This window comes from Dipodomys spectabilis, unplaced genomic scaffold, assembly GCF_019054845.1.
Source record: "Dipodomys spectabilis isolate Male_0828 unplaced genomic scaffold, ASM1905484v1 ptg000051l, whole genome shotgun sequence".
Lineage (NCBI taxonomy): Eukaryota > Metazoa > Chordata > Mammalia > Rodentia > Heteromyidae > Dipodomys > Dipodomys spectabilis.
Window position 1 is genome coordinate 5,372,865 of NW_024870728.1, and position 19,213 is coordinate 5,392,077.

Here is a 19,213-nt window from a genome sequence, read left to right on the forward strand (position 1 = left end):
AGTATTTTCACAATAAAAAAAAGAGACCTCCCATCTAAGAAAAGCCCAGGACAAGATGGATTTACAGCAGAATTCTACAAGGACTTCAAAGCAGAACTCACACCAAATCTCTTCCAAGTAGTCAATGAAATTGAAAGAGAAAGTTCACTACCAACCTCACTCTATGCAGGCATCATAACCCTCATCACAAAACCAGGCAGGGACTATAGAAAGAGAACTATAGACTCATTTGTTTGATGAACATCGATGCAAAACTTCTCAACAAAATTTTGGCTAATTGACTTCAATAATTCGACCAAAAAATCATATATCATGATCAAACAGGATTCATTTCAGGGATGCAAAGCTGGTTCAATATATGCAAATCAATTAATATAATTCATCATGTCAACAAGAGCGAGGACAAGAACCACATGGTTATCTCAATAGATGTAGACAAAGCATTTGACAAGATCCACATCCCTTTTTATGATGAAGGCTATGGAAAAACTAAGAATCCATGGAACATTCCTTAATACAATAAAGGCTGTATATGACAAACCTACAGCCAGCATTATACTTAATGGTGAAAAACTAAAGCCATTTCCTCTAAACTCAGGAACAAGACAAGGATGGTCACTCTCTCCACTTCTCTTCAATTTAGTATTAGAATGTCTAGCTACAGCATTAAGACAAGATGCAAACATAAAGGGGATCGAAATTGGGAAAGATGAAGTAAAATTCTCCCTTATTGCAAATGACATGATCTTGTATTTAAAGAATGCCATGGACTCTACTCCCAAATTACTCGAGTTGACTCGAAACTTTGGCAAAGTAGCAGGGTATAAAATTCACCCTCAAAAATCAATGGCTTTTCTGTATGCCAACCATGAGAAGAGTGCAGCTGAAATCAGGAAAGCAACTTCTTTTGTAGCCCCATAAAAGTAAAATACCTAGGAATTAACTTAACTAAAGAAGTGAAGGACCTGTATGATGAAAACTTTAAAAACCTGAAAAAGGAAATCAAAGCAGGACTTAGAAAGTGGAAAAACTCCCATGCTCCTGAATTGGAAAGATCAATGAAAGATCATGAAAATTGCAATACTTCCCAAGGCTATATACAAATTCAATGTGATATCGATCAATATTCCAACCTCATTCTTCAATGCAATAGAAGAAGCAATCCAAAAATTCATATGGAAAAATAAAAGAACCCAAATAGCAAAATTGACCCTTAACAGAAAGAATAGTGCTGGAGGAATATTAATACCAAATTTCAAACTCTACTACAAAGGCATAGTAATCAAAACAGCTTGGTACTGGCACAAGAACAGACCTCAGGACCAATGGAATAGAATTGAAAACCCAGAAATGAACCTAAAGACCTATAGCCACCTAATCTTTGATAAGGGAGCTAAAAAAAATAGAATGGAAGAAAGACAGCCTCTTCAGTAAATGGTGCTGGAAAAATTGGTTAATCACCTGTAGAACACTAAAGCTACATTCTTATATATCACCCTGTACCAGAATCAACTCCAAATAGATCAAGGACCTCGGAGTCAAGGCAGACACCCTGAAAACATTACAGGAAGGAATAGGAGAAACCCTAGGTCTCCTTGGCACAGGCTGAAATTTTCTTAATAGAGACTCAGAAACACAACAAATCGAAGAGAGGTTGGACAAATGGGACTGCATGAAACTGCAGAGCTTCTGCATGGAAAAAGACATAGCTAGAAAGATCAATAGAAAGCCCATGGATTGGGAGAAGATCTTCACTAGCCATTACAATGGACAAAGGTCTCATATCTAAAATAAACCTGGAACTCAAAAAATTAAATCCCCCAACAACAAATCCTCAAACTGCCCAATAAATAAGTGGGCTAAAGATTTAAAGAGAAACTTCTCTGAAGAGGAAATAAGAATGGCCAATAGACATATGAAGAAATGCTCAACCTCTCTAGCCATTAAAGAAATTCAATTCAAATCATTGAGATTTCACCTCACCCCAATTAGAATGGCTATACTCAACACCAGATGGTGGAGGGGATGTGGCCAGAAGGGAATGCTACTGCATTGTTCGTGGGCGTGTAAACTTGTTCAACCACTTTGGAAAGCATTATGGAGGTTCCTCAAAAGACTCCAAATAGAGCTTCCCTATGACCCAGCAATCCCCCTTTGGGGAATTTACCCGAATGATCATAAACAAGACCATACTAAAGCTACCAGCACAACTCCTTTTACTGCAGCATTATTTACCAGAGCTAAGATATGGAACCAGCTCAGATGCCCCTCAGTAGATGAATTGATCAAGAAAATTTGGTATATATCTAGATAGATAGATATCTAGATAGATAGATAGATAGATGTACACACACACACACACACACACACACACACACACACACACACACACACACACACACACAATGGAATTCTATGCCTCCATCAGAAAGAATGACATCGCCCCATTTGGTTTTTTTATTATTTATTGTGAAAATACTGTACAGAGAGGTTACAATTACATGGGCAAGATAATGAGTACATTTCTTTTCAAGCATTGTAGCCTCTTCCTTTGTTTCCCCTTCCCATCACTTTCCATCCTCCCGCCGTCCCCCTACCCAATCCTCCTCCCCCCCCCCCACCAAAGTTGTAAAGTTCATTTTCGACATAATGACTTGTACATCTCATTGTTGCAATGGGTCCACCTGTATCCCTATTTAAACGATTTGTTTTTTCCCTTCCCCTCCACAAATTATACCGACACCAAATACAGTGAAAGCAGGGGTTATGCTGTGGCGGAGGGACATACACAGCAACAAAGAAATAATCTTATAAATGTGTTAGAAACAATCACATGAAAGAAAAATACATTTGAATACATATCTTAGGGTTCATTTCCCTAACATCAACTTATCTGACCTTTTCTGCTTGACTCAGACGTATACTAGTTATTGCAAATAAGGGAAAGCATGGGACCTATGTTTCTTTGGGCCTAGTTTACTTCACTTTATCGCCCATTTGTTAGGAAATGGAAAGACATGGAAAAAATTATATTATGTGAAGTAAGCCAGGTCCAAAGAAACATAGGTCCCATGGTTTCCCTCATTTTCAATAACTACTATATGTTTATAACAAGCAGAAAAGGTCAAAAGCTATGTCCATATGACCAGGTAAGATGAAGTTAAGTGAAATGAATCCCAAGATACGGACACAAATTTTTTTCTTCTTGCTATTATTTCTAATGTATTTATAATGTACCATGTGATTTTTTTTTTGTTTCTTTGTATGTTCCTCCCCCATAGTATAACCCCTGTTTTCACTGTATTTGATGTTGGTGCCCTGCATCTTGTATATACACTTCTCTAATTTGGGGAGGGGAAGGGAAAAAAACATTTCATTGTAACAATGATATGTACAAGACACTATGTTGAAAAACGAACTTTACATTTATGCAGGGGTGGGAGGGGTGGGAGTTAGGGGGGCAATGTAGTTGTGGAGGTGGGAGGGAAGGGATGGTAGGGGAAAAACAAAGGAGAAGGCAACAATGCTTGATAGGAAATCTACTCATTACCTTGCTCATGTAACTGTAACCCCTCTGTACAGTATTTTTACAATTAGAACATATTAAAATTTTTTAAAAAGAGGATTAGGAAAATGTTCCAAATCCTCACAATCATTTATGACCAAGCTGGGATCTGGACACAATTTTAAAGTGTGTGCTCCTCTTTAAAATTGATTTCTCCAGAACCATCACAAAGATTCAGCTCCCACCTACGTGCAGGGAGACTCCCCAGCAAGTTCCATAGCCTAAGAGTAAAGGACACTGCACTAGAGTTACAAATCGTGACACCTATACTATTCATTTAGAAAGTGAACATTTCATAGGAGAAAAAAATTATCAAAGTTAATGTTAGTGTATCTATTTCATACACACACACACAAACATTCACACAAGACACACACATACACATGAAAGAGAGCGAGAAAGAAAGGCATTAAGGAAGAGAGAAAAGGGGTAACCACACCATAAAATATTTATGAAAAAGTCACTGAAATATCCTGAGATTCTTCAGAAATCCATAGAGACTCTGCCCAATTCCCTAAGAATGTTAATTATGTTATTGTAAACATAAAAAACATATGGGGTATTTCCTGCATGACTCATTATCATTTTTAAATCCTTTTAAGAAGTCATACCTTTGAGAAGTCATTCTGCTATAGACAGCCTAAGCAGCATTTTTACTCACCGTTCCTCCCCCCACCAATAAAACCACTCAAGTCATTTGAAATCCTGAACACTTATGTATAGAGCAATTCAGTATTTCTATACGGTTTCAACTGTAGGTACATCTGCTGCAACTTTAGGCAACATTTTCTTGATACAGAAAAACATTTTTCTTCAAGTTAATTTTTATTTAAAAACAACCTAGCAGTACTTTAATGAAATAAAGCCCACAACTCTAAACATCTGAATATTATAAAATCCAATTTGGCACTTGTCAGATAAAATGTGAGGAGAGAAAATGGTGCCCTAAGTAGAAAAGACTGCTGTGGTTAAACATTTTCTATCATTGACCATATATCTTCAGCAAGACCAAAAAAATCCCATCAACATCCATTAGGATGAGAGCAGGTCTCCAAGGATCAAAAATTTTCTACAGCTGGTGTACTAGTCCACTCAGATGTTTTAAAATCTTCGTTCCTGGAGAAGTTTAACAATCAGCCACTTGATAAAGAATGTTATGTCCTGCGATGAATACTCACTGAACGTTCTTTTTTAGCTGTATCCTGTACCTCGGTAGTAAAGGAAACTCTGGTGATCATTACTCTATTAACTACTCCATCTGTTCCTCATACACATACCAGGATTTCATGGCAAGGGAGATCAAGAAACACCACCGAGATCAGAAAAATTGGTAACAGCTTTTTAAACATTCATGAGGTTCTTTGACCTAGATAGACTTTTGCAGCTGAAGACAGCCATATTAAGAATAAATCATTATTTGCAAGAGATACATACACTCTTCTAAAAGTTCCCTAGTTGACCATCAGCATGGCCATATGGCCTTCTGGAGCTCTATCTTTAAAGTAATTCAATCAGTTTGCAGCAAGGAATATAAATATGATAATCTTACAGAAGGATCAAAAAGAAAGGTAAAGTGGCTTGTATTCTTGCCCTGAGTTTTTTGGTCCCTGTCTGCAATGACTACATGCTCCTTCCATATTGAAAAAGAGCCGACCTGATGGTCTCTTCCTTATGAAAGAGCCTGTAGCTGTCGTGCTGACTCTGTCTCTCTCTTACTCACTCAATGAGGTGCAAAAAAACCAGAAAGTACAGAAAAGAGGAAAGGCAGTAAGTGGTGCTGAAGTACTTTGGAAGGTTAAATTAGCACAGTACCTATCTCATATCCCTATACACTAGCAAAGGTCAGGGCTGGGGAGCTGTGACTTGTATCTTTGTCCTAGTTCTACTTATAAATTTGACCAAATGAATTAACCTTCCTAAATTGTCATGTAAGATGTTAGGGCTAGGTAACTGGTCCATCATAGTCCAAGCAGGTGAGCGGTTATTGTGCAAACCTATCCCTCTACATGCAGGCCAAGTTTCTAGGATTTTAAGCATCCACAGTGGTGCAAGCCTTTGAAGTAAAGCTGCTTCTTGGGGCAGATGGAACACACATTTCTAAGGTCCTTTGGCCTAGGGATCCTCAATCGTCTAAGATGACTGGCGGGGAGGGGTGTTTGTTTTTGTTGACTGTGTATACTAGGGCTTGAGCACAGTGCCACGAATCTATACTTGAATTTTGAGGCCTAGGGATCCTCAATCGTCTAAGATGACTGGCGGGGAGGGGTGTTTGTTTTTGTTGACTGTGTATACTAGGGCTTGAGCACAGTGCCACGAATCTATACTTGAATTTTTTTGCTCAAGCTTAGCGCTCTACCACTTGAGCATAGCCTCACTTCTGGCTTTTTTGTGGTTAATTGGAGATGGAGAGTCAGGAACTTTCCTGCCCTGGGGTTGGAACCATGATCCTCAGTCTTCAACCTTCTGAGTAGTTAGGATTACAAGTGTGTGAGCCACCAGTCTATGGCTGTCTGAGGCTAGTTTTTGTCCCTGATCTCAATTAGAACCATGTAGGCATCTTTTTTAAAGTTACATTCTAGTTTCTAAATCTAAATAGTGCTGTTAGTTTCTATTGTTTCATCTCTTCAAATATATGGCAGTGCCTACATTTCCAATCTTTTTATTAGAAACTCTGAGACAAGGACTGTTATATTTGTTTCTCTCTCACAATATGCAGTCATAAACTGGTCCTAGGCAAAACAATCTGTCTCCTTAACATTTTTTTTTTTTTTTGGTCGGTCGTGGGGCTTGAACTCTGGGTCTGGGCACTGTCCCTCAGCTCTTCAGCTCAAGGCGAGCGCTCTACCACTTGAGCTACAGCGCCACTTCCGGTTTTCTGGTGGTTTATTGGAGATAGGAGTCTCACGGTTTCTCCTGCCCGGGCTGGCTTTGAACCGTGATCCTCAGATCTCAGCCTCCTGAGTAGCTAGGATTACAGGCGTGAGCCACCAGCTCCCGGCTTCTCCTTAACATTTTATAACTTTCCTACATACAACAGAAAACATATTAATTCCTTCCCAAAAGTCCAGACAGTCCTAAGACTGAAGACATTTTCAAAAATTCAACTCCAAAATCTATAATGAAATCCAAGGCAAACTCTAAAGTTATCTTCTTAAAAAGTCAAAAAAAAGTTATATTCTTCCAAGATAGAATAGAATATAGGAATCTTTCTATTCCAAAAGGAAGGAAAAGGTACACAGAACAGACATATGGGACCAAAGCAATACCAATCCCAGAAGAGCAAGTATTAAATCCTGTAGTACTCTGGACCACATAGTAGCATGATCTGAGTTCTGAAGTGCATGGGTGGGGAAACCCATCCAGTCTTGCTTTGTTCAGCCTACATAACCCTTCTCTTCAGCTGACCCGACTTGTTGATTGAGGCTTTCCTTGTTAGATTGTTCATGTTCCTGGCATTTCTAACTTCCTAGAGTTTCCTCTGCACTGTTGGCTTCATTCTCACAGCTTCTTGACCCCTGTTATCAGGAGCTGCCCTCAGGGATTCCAATCTTGGTACATTATTTTCTAGCCTTCCAGACTTTCCTTTCAAATTTTGGTGGATGCTTCCATGATCACTAAATTCTTGCACTCTTCATGTCTGCGAGGCCTGCACTGTGTGTGTGGTGCTAAGTTCTTCCTCCAGCTCCAGCAGAAGCTGGGGACCTAGACTGTGACTGCAGTTGCCTCTGAGAACCTAGGAAGCAAGGCACAGTAAAATGGATTCTTGGGATAGGCAATTCTGTGCAAGCAGAATGCTCGAGTGATATTCTCTTCTCAGGGGAGTCTTTCAAATGATTTCACCCTTTCCCACTCTACAGCCCATTCATGATAGATAGAGGCTCTAGTAGATTACTGAACTACCTTCCAGACATCTTTACAATCTTCTAGTATAAAACATTCATTCCTTAGCCCCAAATTTCCTTAGGCTATTGGGGGGAGGGGAGGAAGAAACAAAAAAAAAAAAACATACTGCAACACTTCTTGCTTCCAATTCTTTCTATAAACCTCACTTAAAGCAGCCAGCAATGCCTGCACAATAGCCTGAATGTGTGAAATTTCCCCCATCAGATTCATTAGTCCATGTATAAATTCAACCTCTACTTTCCTATAAAAAAAAAAAAAAAATCTTAGGGTAGAGACAAAAATGCAGATAAGCCGGGCACTAATGGCTCACATCTGTAATCCTAGCTACTCAGGAGGCTGAGATCTCAGGATTGTGGTTCAAAGCCAGCCCAGGCAGGAAAGTCAGTGAGACTCTTATCTCCAATAAACCACCAGAACACCGGAAGTGGTGCTGTAACTCAAGTGGTAGAGCACTAGACTTGAGCTGAAGAGCTGAGGGACAGCGCTCAGGCCCAGAGTTCAAGCCCTACAACCGACAAAAAAAAAAAAAATGCAGACAAGTTCTTCTCCATATGTAACACAAAAGGTCTTTCACCCAATTCCCAGGAGTTCTTGTTCCCATGTGAAACACTGTGAGCAGTCTTTGTTCTCTGCATTCCTGTCAGCATGCTGGTCTTCTGAGCTCCCAGCAGAATGCCCATTAAGCTCTGCGAGGGCTTCTCCAACCTGCATCTCCAAGCTTCTCCAGGGCCTCTGATCCACATCGTTGTCATAGTAATAACTCCACCCTTGACAACAACTCTTATTCTTTTTCACTGTTGTGACAAATACCTGAGAGAACACTGCTGGAGGAAGGATTTGTTTTGGCTTATGGTTTCAGGTTTTAGTTCATAGTTGTTTAAAAAGCCCAGTGCTGTGAGCCTGTAGTAAGGCAAGAATCATGGCAGAGCTAGTAGAGTAGAACTGCTCACGGAAGGCCAGGAAGCAGAGAGACAGAATGCTTATGCTGGTGGCTTCCTTCTTCCTGTTTTATTATCTTCTAGGATGCCCACCTATAGGATGGTAGCACCCACATTCAGGGTAGGTCTTCTGTGTTAATTTATTATCTCTGGAAAAGTTCTCATAAACACTTGCAGAAGTTACTTTACTAATTCCCTAGCGATCTCTCAATCCAAATGACTTAATAGCCAAGATTAACTATCACATATATACTAACAATATTATTAAGTCAGGGGTCAAAAATTATAACTCATGGAACAAATCCAACCTATTGCTTATTTTTATAAATAATATTTTACTGGAAAATAGTCATGCTAATTTGTTTATTAATTGTCTATGGCTGCTTTCATTCTGAAAGACCAGTTCAATTAACTACAACAGAATCATGTGGCCAAGATAGGTTTTAGAACCTAAAATATTAACCATCTGACCCTTCATAGGAAAGATTGACAATTTTATTTAAAGCATAGCTGGTGTGAACTGACATGAAGATACAGTATGTATTACTAATATTTACTACTGTACACCATTTGGACTGTTATAACAACCATAGACTGGTTGGTTTAAACAATATTAATTTCTTATCTGGAGAACAGAAGTCACCATGATCAGTGGGGAGGACTTTTTTCTGTGTTGCAGTCTGTCTACTTCTATTTGAATCTTCACGTGGCAGGAAGCACACTAGAGGGCTCAGTAGGGTCCCTTTATTTATTTATTTATTTTTTGGGGGGGGTCCGGTCCTGAGGCCTGAACTCTGGGCCTGGGCGCTGTCCCTCAGCTCTTCAGCTCAAGGCTAGCGCTCTACCACTTGAGCCACAGCGCCACTTCCGGCTTTTTTCTTTTTGCTTATGTGGTGCTGAGGAATCGAACCCAGGGCCTCATGCATGCAAGGCAAGCGCTCTACCACTGAGCGACCTTCCCAGCCCAAAAAGTCCATTTTGTTGTTGTTGTTGTTGTTTTTGTTTGTTTTTTTTTTTTGTCAGTTGTGGGGCCTGAACTCTGGGCCCGGGCACTGTCCCTCAGCTCTTCAGCTCAAGGCTAGTGCTCTACCTCTTGAGCTACAGCACCTCTTCTGGCCTTTTCTGTTTATGTGGTGCTGAGGAATCAAACCCAGGCATGCAAGGCAAGCAACTCTACCACTGAGCCAACCTCCTAGCCCCAGGGTCCCTTTATTATAGGTACTATCCCATTCAAGAGGGCCCTACCTTCATGACTAATACTTTGCCAAAGGTAATCATGATAGGAGTTTAGATTTCAACTTATGAATCTGAGGGAGACACATTCAGATGTGATGCCCAGTACTCCCACTGACTATGTATCTCCAATAGCTGCCTGTTGGCACTAGTGCAAGATACTATAGTGTAGCTCCCCAACTTTGCCTTGAATATGCTTTGTCCCTTCTTGTAGGTTTGTCCTCTTACTTCATATGGTAATGGCATTAATAAGGTGGAAACATGATCTGACAGGGATATTTAGAGAGTGGCTACTCTGGAAGGCAAATTAGCTTAAATAAAATCATTAGGATGGAGGCCCCATAATTAAACTCTAGAGGCATTATAAGGTGGCCAGAGACCTAACATATAATCATATGTTCTATCTCTCCTAAGTGATGCCATATGATGCCTAAGCCAGCAAGGCCATCACCAGAACCGAGCTTATACTAGCACCATGTCCTGGAATCTTCCTGAATACATAAATGGAGTAGAGGGTAAAGAACTGTACACTTAAAATTAAATTTTAATGTTCTGATAGCCACAGATTAAAAATCAGGGACTCGGTTCTAGTATAAATATCATATATGAACAACTTCATACCTAATCATGTTATTTTGTTCTGTGCCACAGTTGCTAAAGCTTCTTGGTTACCCCTCCCCCACTTAATTCTAGGAAACCTGGAGATACAATTATATAACATGTGAACTATTATACCCTACCATAAGCGAGTGTTATTTGAAAGGAGAGCTCTATATTAGAGAATACAATAATTTTTAAAACAAGTTAAAATGTATTGAATGAAATAAATTTCTTACCTGAGCTATTGAAGTAGTACTGATATCCTGGGTAACCAATACTGGAGGAAAAAATGCCTACACATGAAGGAAACAAATACTTTAATGATAGCCAAGAGGACTTAACTGTTTAGCTTTCTAACAATTAGGAGGCTCTTTATGACAAAGACTAGGGTCATTTCAAGTAATTTCTGAATAATTGTTAAACTCCCTTTAGTTCAGGCCCAGCCCTGTAGGGAACTGGAAATACATACATACATACACACACACACACACACACACACACACACACACACACAAACACACATGTGGTAGGAAGTCATTGAGATCTAATTTATATTTATTTCTGTTCCTTAAAAACTCCTGTTGACTTAAGTTGGCCTTTCCTTCATGAGGTACTAAACTTGGGCTTTGATGCCTTTGTATAAGGGTGTTAGGAGGGCCAAGTTCCCTAACTTGGGACGTTCTCCATTCTTGTCCCTATAGAAGTTACTCTGGTCGAGCTGAATGGAGAGAGGGAAGGGGCAGGCGAAGGCCTTCATTATGAGCCTCTTCATTTGTGCAACATCAGACAGCAGCCTCTGCAGCGTGGTCATTTTCCATGATTACTGTGTCACTTCAATCCTCAGCTGACTCCAGACCCGCTCACCAGTGTCAGAAAGCATTTATTGCAGTTAGTCATATACAATCTACTGTGTTACTTCAAAAGCAATTGATAAAAAAAAAATCTCCACAGAAAAATAGGTCTTAAAGAGGTCAATTAAGAGTGTAAATGTTATAACTGTTGGGAACTTCTTCATTAAAATTAAGCCAAGAACTTACATAATTTGCAATATATCTGCAGAAAGCTTTAATAACCAGTTAGGTTCTTGAGGCAGAGATAAAAAACAAAAGAAATGAAACAATATAGTCTCTAGAATTATTTGTTTTCCCTTATCAATACTCATTGCTAGAGCTATATCACCACATTACATTGAAAGTAATATACAATTGGAAATTTTTAATAAACAAAGCTTCTGCTGCCTTCTACAATCACATACACGGCAACACAGAAAGAGGCCAATGCAGGGAAACGGGGACCTGCGTGGATGCAGCACTGATGTAGAGTGAGCACACCCCAAAGTGAGCACACCTGCTAATAAAGGCAGCAGTGCAATGCCAGGAAAGCTCTCTAATATCATGAATATTATATGGTTCTCAGGGATACCAGTCTTTGACACAAACTGTGAAAACAAATTATTTATGGTTCAACAAAAGGTAAAATAGTCTCAGAAGATTTCCCATGAATAAAAGATGAAATATCGGAACTCACATGGTCTATAAAACAAGTGTTTGCAAAACAGTTTCCTTCCAAGTCAAAACCAGTATCACATTTTAAATTAAAGAGTTTAAAATGCATTTATTTCTGAATAAAATGTTTTCATCGAGCATCCGTTTAAAGGGAAAAACAAAGGAAAAAGAAAAATAAAACCAGCAGGAGCTCAGCCCCAAGTGATAATAGATGTGGTCTGGCCATGCATGGATATCATTGTCTTGCTTACCAATGACCTGGTGAGCATTCTGAATTCTTTAAAACACTGGCTTTGTATTTCAGTCGAGGCTTGGTTTTCCTTTTAACTTTTCCTTGCACATATACTAATTCATGAGATATTACAGAAAAAAATTCTTTATCTTAAACTCACATTAGCTCCCTGTGTTTTTGAGGAAACTGTAGTTTTCAGAGAGCACCAGTAGGAGCTGAAGGTCTAAATACAAACCAGGATCGGTTTCTTAAGAAATCCTCAAATCTGAAATTTGAGTTTCTATCCTCTTGTGCAACAATGTGAAGACTGCTCTAGTTTTCTTATTAATTCTTGGTTTAAAAAATTGAATACGAAATTTCTATGCTGAGCCACAAGAAAACATTGGGTTGCTTCTGTTCATAATAAAATTAAGATAAACTTCCAACTTGTTGTCATTCCACACACATTTTTTTCTGTACCTGCACATGTTTTCATGATTTTCTTCAGAGGCCCTTGAGTGTACATTAATCCAACAAGAATTCCAGCGAGGTGCCCAGCAAAGGAAGTCCTAGGAGGAAAGCAGACCCTCTATGAATGTGTGCTGCTGCTGCTGCCTTCTCATTAGCCCAGTGCATGGCAATTAGTCATAGTCTGCAGGCTTTGTTCTACATCACTTCTTTTATGCAGAGCAGAATTTAACACAGTCCAAAGAACAACATCTCTTACCCTAGAAACAGAAAATACAATGAATAACAGTTCTCACATTTAAAATGCAAGACCCTTCAATAATCAGAGGTGGGTTACACCCCCAGAGAAGCAGAATCATTTTGTCAACATTCTCTGGACCTCTTACCACAAAATATGAAGGGAATCAGTTTCTGTTTAGAACAAAATCTGCAACTATCCAGCTATTAAAAGGTCTATCTATGTCCACAGTAGACAGCTGCATGTTTATACACCACTGACAAGAAAACCAAAGCAACTGAGAGTTCAGTGAAAGAGACTAAAATACTCACATGCTTCCACATATGTTTTCATGTCTTTCAGTCACTCAGCAAACATAAACAAATATTTAAACTTCAAACTTGAAACATGACTTAAGGCACTCAGCTGATTCCATCCTCCTTACACCAGAATCTAAGATTGGCACTCAGTTATAATTTTTTTCTTTAATTTCCTTTTTTTCTTGAAGTTTTAGCAAGGATTTATTTTAGTATATTAAGATAAAGTTGGAAGAAATGTTTGAAATGTAAGGGTGGGAGACTAGCTCCTCAACTTTCTTTTCAACTATATGTATCTAGCAAAGCGACAACACTTTTAGGGGTCTGTGGTATTTCTGGGTTAGAGGTGGACCTGGGACTATGAAGTTGACTGGCTCAACAACCTCACAGCCTGAGTTTAAGAAATTACTAGGGATTCTCTTTACAACCTCATGTTTTAGAATAGGTGTGGGTCCTACACAGAGAATTTTTCTCAATTGCCAGCTGCTTGCCACCACCTAAACCGTCCCTTTCACATAGACCTGCACCTTAAGCCGACCTTTTCTTAGGCATGACTTCACCACCCCTCTTGTAATGCCTGTCACACACATCCCAGCCTTTTCACTACTTTCCATCCCAGTGCTACTTCTAGCCTGTATGTTCCTGTATGAACCATTTGGAAAAGTTCAGTGTTGGTAACAAGGCAAGCTCTGGGTGAATACCTGTTGAATGAGGACAAGGATAAATGAAAGAAAATCACCAGACTGATCAGCTACCCAGTCCTCATTCTGCAACGCCTGCCACACACTGCCTCCAGTATCCCAAGGTGGAGAGGGCCAGGCATGCCGCCACCATCCTTTGAAATCCACTGGCTTACCTACAGAAGACCAAGCATGTACTCAGGCCTTTTGATCCTTGCCTTGCCACTCTCTACCCTCCCATCTTATCAGCAGCTACATTTATCTCCACACACTCCATACATGCTCAGTGATTATGAGGCTAGGCTTACTGACACTCAGTACAAAAGTAAAGCCCCAGTAAAGAGTCACGCTTTGCTCCCACTGTATGCTCTCAGCCAATGATTCTACCTTGGATAGAGCATGCATCCAGCCACAAGCCCTTAAGAGAGCTATGATTTTCATTTTATATACATATATATATATACATATATATCCATATCACAATATAACCATATATAGCCATATAACTCAGACTGATACTAGCATATTGGTAATAGATCTTGATATCAATATAAATGTTGATTATGACACTCACTGATAATAAAAATATATGAGATAGGAGGCTCAGCTTTCCATTTCCTGGGAAGAATAGTATGAATTATGCTTTCTTTTAGACTCCACTACAAAAAAAAGTGCACTTATTCTCTGTTTAGCCTCAAAAAAGTTCTACTTAGCTCTGGAAATGGGACAGAAATGGTATTTTGTGAGATACAAAGAAGAGGTTAGGGTCAATTTTAAAAGTCATAACTTCAATTTAACTGAAAAGAATTTAAAAATGTTTTTGAAACTTTTTAAAACCTTCATGGTGAATCATACAGAAAGAAAATAACATAAGAAAGTTTCAATTTAAAACTCTAACCTGTTAGACAATTAATCTTGAATATCATTTACAATTTAGAGTACAATATAGTAAAATGAATTTCTTATCTCTCTTAAATGAGTTTTCAGAAGCCGGAATTATAATCTAATTGCCCTTATATAATTGAGTTGGGAAGCTGGTCTGCCAGAGAACACACAGAATCACCCAACTTCTAGCATTTCCTACAAAAGTTCCCTTCTTAATAAATTTAGCTGCTCTTACTTTTTTTTCACTTAAGCTCTTATTATTTCATTTCTGGGTATTCATTTTAAAGCAGAAATAAGATATTGTGATACTATTTGATCAAAACTGATCATCTTAAAACTTATACACAAAAAAATAGGGAATCTTCCCCCAAGGAGAAAAGAAAATTTAAGTTTTAAGAAGCTCAGTGACCTTTCCCAAGCAGTAGGAACAATTTTGCAAATCATCTCCCTCCCATCTCCAAGACTCCAATGTCACCTGCGGAGGGCAAGAAACTGAACAGGGAGACTGGCTCCCAGGCTCTAAGATTAGTATCTCTGATGAAGCTGCAGGAGACTGCAGGGACAGAAAGAAGACACATCTGAGTGCTCAGATCAATGGCTATAATCGATAATGAAGTGTAACAGCTTTAAAAACAGATTGGGTTATAATGACCACAATTACAAACGCTTAACAGAAGCTTTGATTCAGGGTAAGCCTGTGGCTTTATTCTGTTCTTTGAGTCCATGGAGGCTCATGTTCTAACACTGAAGTGAAAGCAATTCATCACAAATAGGAGAATTGTACCAAGCCAATTTGGAACCAGGCCAAAGAGACTATACATTCAACTACAGAAAGAGTTTGTTAGTCCTTAAAGAGCAAAGAAATAGCATATATGCAGAATATTTACAGTTTATTAATATTATTTAAATTCTTTGTGTGCCCTTGCTTCTAGAGCCTGAGTTTCCTGCTTGCTAAAGTCTAACTTTTAGTAATTCTTTCAATTAATTTTTGAGTTAAAAAAAATCCTCTTACTCTTCATGTGTCCTTAAAGGTCTTTATTGTAGTATCCTATTTTTGATGATAAGTATTAAGGCATACTGCTGCTGCTAATAAATGTGTTATCAATCAAATAATTACTCCTCAGGAGGAAATCTGTCTTTTATCTCAGTTTTTTTTGGGGGGGGTCCAGTCATGGGGCCTGAACTCTGGGCCTACGTGCTGTCCCTCAGCTCTTCAGCTCAAGGCTAGCGCTCTACCACTTGAGCCACAGCACCACTTCCAGCTTTTTTTCTTTTTGCTTATGTGGTGCTAAGGAATCGAACCCAGGGCCTCATGCATGCAAGGCAAACACTCTCCCACTGAGCTACCTTCCCAACCCCTTATCTCAGTTTTGAAGGCTTCCTCTTTTATTTTGAACATATCATATAGCATTCTGGCTGTAGATTGATTTTATTTAGCCAACTTACAATTTAGCCCACTACTTAACTCTAGACATGCAGCACTTGTGGGGTTCTTAACATGTATTTGAATATACGTTAATAGAAAAACATTAGCGTAATGAAAGATAATAAAGTTAAAACCTAATCAGTCTTGCTACCTATAATTGATAAGGAATAATGGTTGTGGAAAAGGCAATTTTGGAGTAAAACTATTATTACACAGATATTAACACCAACAGTGTTCTTTCCTACTGAGCCAGCATAAGCCGATCCTTATCCCTTCCAGAGCCTAGCTGTAAAGTTGAACTAAATGGTTACAGAAAATGTTCCTGCTCAATGTACCACACCATTAGAATCAAAGGCAGGAGCTGTGACCAGAAGCTGTGACAAGGTGGAAAGGTCCTCCTCTGTGGACCAGGCTGTCCTTCAAGCATGGCTGTAAAAGTAGAAAATGTATTACTATAATCACGTGATGTACAGAGAGCACATGACCTCATTAAGGACATACCTTGATGGACACAAAGAGCTGGACAAAATAAGGCAAAATGGGAGACAGTTGGCTAGAGGAAAGCTATTATTATAGTTTCCATATTTTTTTTTTGGCCTATAAAAGCCATAAATACTAGGTAGGGAATAAGCAGATCAGAGGCTTTGGCATTTGGAGATCTTAACAAATGGTTCCAAGATTAATAGTGTGGCAACAAAATACATTGAGAATATTTGCATATTAATGCCCCTAGGATTTTTTTTTTTGGGGGGGGTGTTAGTTCTGGGCCTTGAACTCTGGGCCTGGGATCTGTCCCTGCACTTCTTTTGCTCAAGGATAGTGCTCTACCACTTGAGCCACAGCCACTTCTGGCTTTTTCTTGAGTGGTTTACTGGAGATAAGAGTCTCATGGACTTTCCTGCCTGGTCTGGCTTTGAAACTTGATCCTCAGATCTCAGTCTCCTGAGTGGTTAGGATTGTAGACATGAACTACCAATATCCAGCTCCCTAGACAATATTTTATCACATTTTCTAAGATCAACTATTCTTTTTTTTTTTGGTCATGGGGCTTGAACTCTGAGCCTGGGCACTGTCTCTCAGTTCTTCAGCTCAAGGTGAGCACTCCACTACTTGAGCCACAGCACCATTTCCAGTTTTCTGGTAGTTAACTAGAGGTAAGTGTCTCACAAACTTTCCTGTCCAGGCTGGCTTTGAAGCACCATCCTCATATCTCAGCCTCCTGAGTAGCTAGGATTACAGGTGTGAGCCACCAGTGCCTGGCTAGATCAACTATTCTTAAACCACCTGTTTTCTGTCCTGATCCCTTCCTCTACCTTTATTTCAGCATGTGTCTTTGGAAAGGGCAATTCAGAAGTGACTTAGTCTATCTGTTCTTCACCAAGCCTTCTCTTCTATGTACTTCAGTTATTAAATGTGGCACCAAGTACAGATATGAGCTGGGAGCTAACCACTAACAACTTACTGTGCAGGCACAGACAAAGATGATTTGAATAAAATGAGGGTCATGCAAAGGGAAGAGATGACTTGGTTACAAAAAACTTCCAATATAACAGAAGAAGTCTAGCTTCTTGGTTTTCAATTATATTTCTCTATATCTAGAAAAAAAGGCAATTCCCTGAGCTGTTTCAGGTATATAGTATTCATTAACTCCAACAGGTACTGATACCATATAAACAAGACAAAAACAGTCCCTGTCTCTTTCAAGTTTATAATCTAGTGGGGGAAACACAGACAAACTGATAGGCAGACAGACAGACACACGCCAGCTGAGGTAAGTGGGAAAAAAAAAAGCAAGTCTGCTTTATTCAGACTGATGAAAGAAAGCTCCTTAAGGTATCATTTAAAATAACTTTGTAGGATTTGTAGTTGGCATACCCAAAAGTTGGAATGGGGGGCTCAAACAGGGCAAACCCTTAGATGACAGTTTGTGATAAGGAACTATTTGGTGTTTTACAAACATGGAGATGGTTTTCAGCTAGCTGGAGCATGGAAAGAGAGGGTTGTAGATGAGTGAGATGAACTTAGAAAGACAGGCAAAAGTGAGATCATATAGGCTTTATGTGCTACCATTAAGAATTTATGTTCTAAGTATAATAGGAAGTCAATGAACAGTCTTAAACAGGAGATTTTCAACAGTGATCTGTTTTGTTTGCAAGGGGAACAGACACAACAGAGAGAAGAACGGCCCATTTAAACAAAAGACTGTAAGGAGCTGGTAAAAGATGTTACAGCTTGGAAGAGTCTGCTGGTAGTAGACTACGGGAACATTAGTGCCACGAGGAAGGTTCTTACTAGTATTCTGACTACCTGGACTATCTGACTTCCCTCTGACTACAGGGAAGTGAATGGATTTGGATATACTTTGGAGAAGGTGAGAGCACAGAGAAACCTAGGCTGTGGCATGTGCCAACTAAACGGATGACGGAAGACTAGGAGAAGAAAAAGGAAGGATGTGGGACAACTCAAGAGCTCAGCTTCCATGTGGTCATGGCAACTAAAAAGAGATGTCTAGTATTTTGTGGCATATTGGATAGCAAGTTGAGGAAAAATTAATCAGTTTTGCTCACATGGGAGTAAGATCAAATAACTTTGAATCCTAGCATATATGGCACATTTAGGTATATAATATATAACATACACACTATATATATATATATACACACACACACATATATATACACACAGATATCAAAAACTAGTTTAAAAATCCATAAAATTGTCATAGATAATGAAGGTAACACCTCTCTTTCTATTTTGTAAGCTTCTTATAAGATTATTTTAGTAATTTCAGTATTTTTAAACAAAAAGGAAACAAAATAATGAGAAGGTAATAAGGTAAACAGTATCTCTCAATTTAATAGTATTCCTCTCATCAATGTAGCAGCAGATGAGTCGAAATATTTTTTGTAGTTGTCAGGGAAAATTTTGCAAGAACACTTTTCCTCCATTTCTAACTTGTACTCTAAGAATCACAATCACTAGATTTGGAGCATTACTAAATGTCTTTAGAAGTTGTTGTCACCCTAATTTCCTTCAGAACAAAATAAAAGGTGGTGGCTAATAGAATTCAAACAACAGGTAAGTGAACTTATGGAGAAAATAAGCAAACTTCTTTAACTAAGGTTAAAATCATGGAAATTCTGCAAGTGAGCCTTGTGATTCTATAATTATCAGTGTCTCTCTTGATCAGCCACAACCTAGAGTTGTGTTCTCTTTTCATATTCTCAACATTCTACCCCTTTGCCAAAACTTTTTCCAACTATGT

At 38.9% G+C, this 19,213-nt stretch overlaps 1 protein-coding gene across 1 annotated transcript in view; it reads right to left on the bottom strand.

Moving 5' to 3' along the window:
• Rhbdd1 (rhomboid domain containing 1) overlaps positions 1-19,213 on the bottom strand; it is a 139,740-nt gene that overhangs the window by 69,068 nt on the left and 51,459 nt on the right. Inside the window, exons 4-5 of the mRNA XM_042679355.1 lie at positions 12,436-12,524; positions 10,476-10,532 (exon numbers count right to left, since the gene is read on the bottom strand). Coding sequence (XP_042535289.1) covers positions 10,476-10,532; positions 12,436-12,524 — 146 coding nt within the window. The remainder of the gene's footprint in view (positions 1-10,475; positions 10,533-12,435; positions 12,525-19,213) is intronic.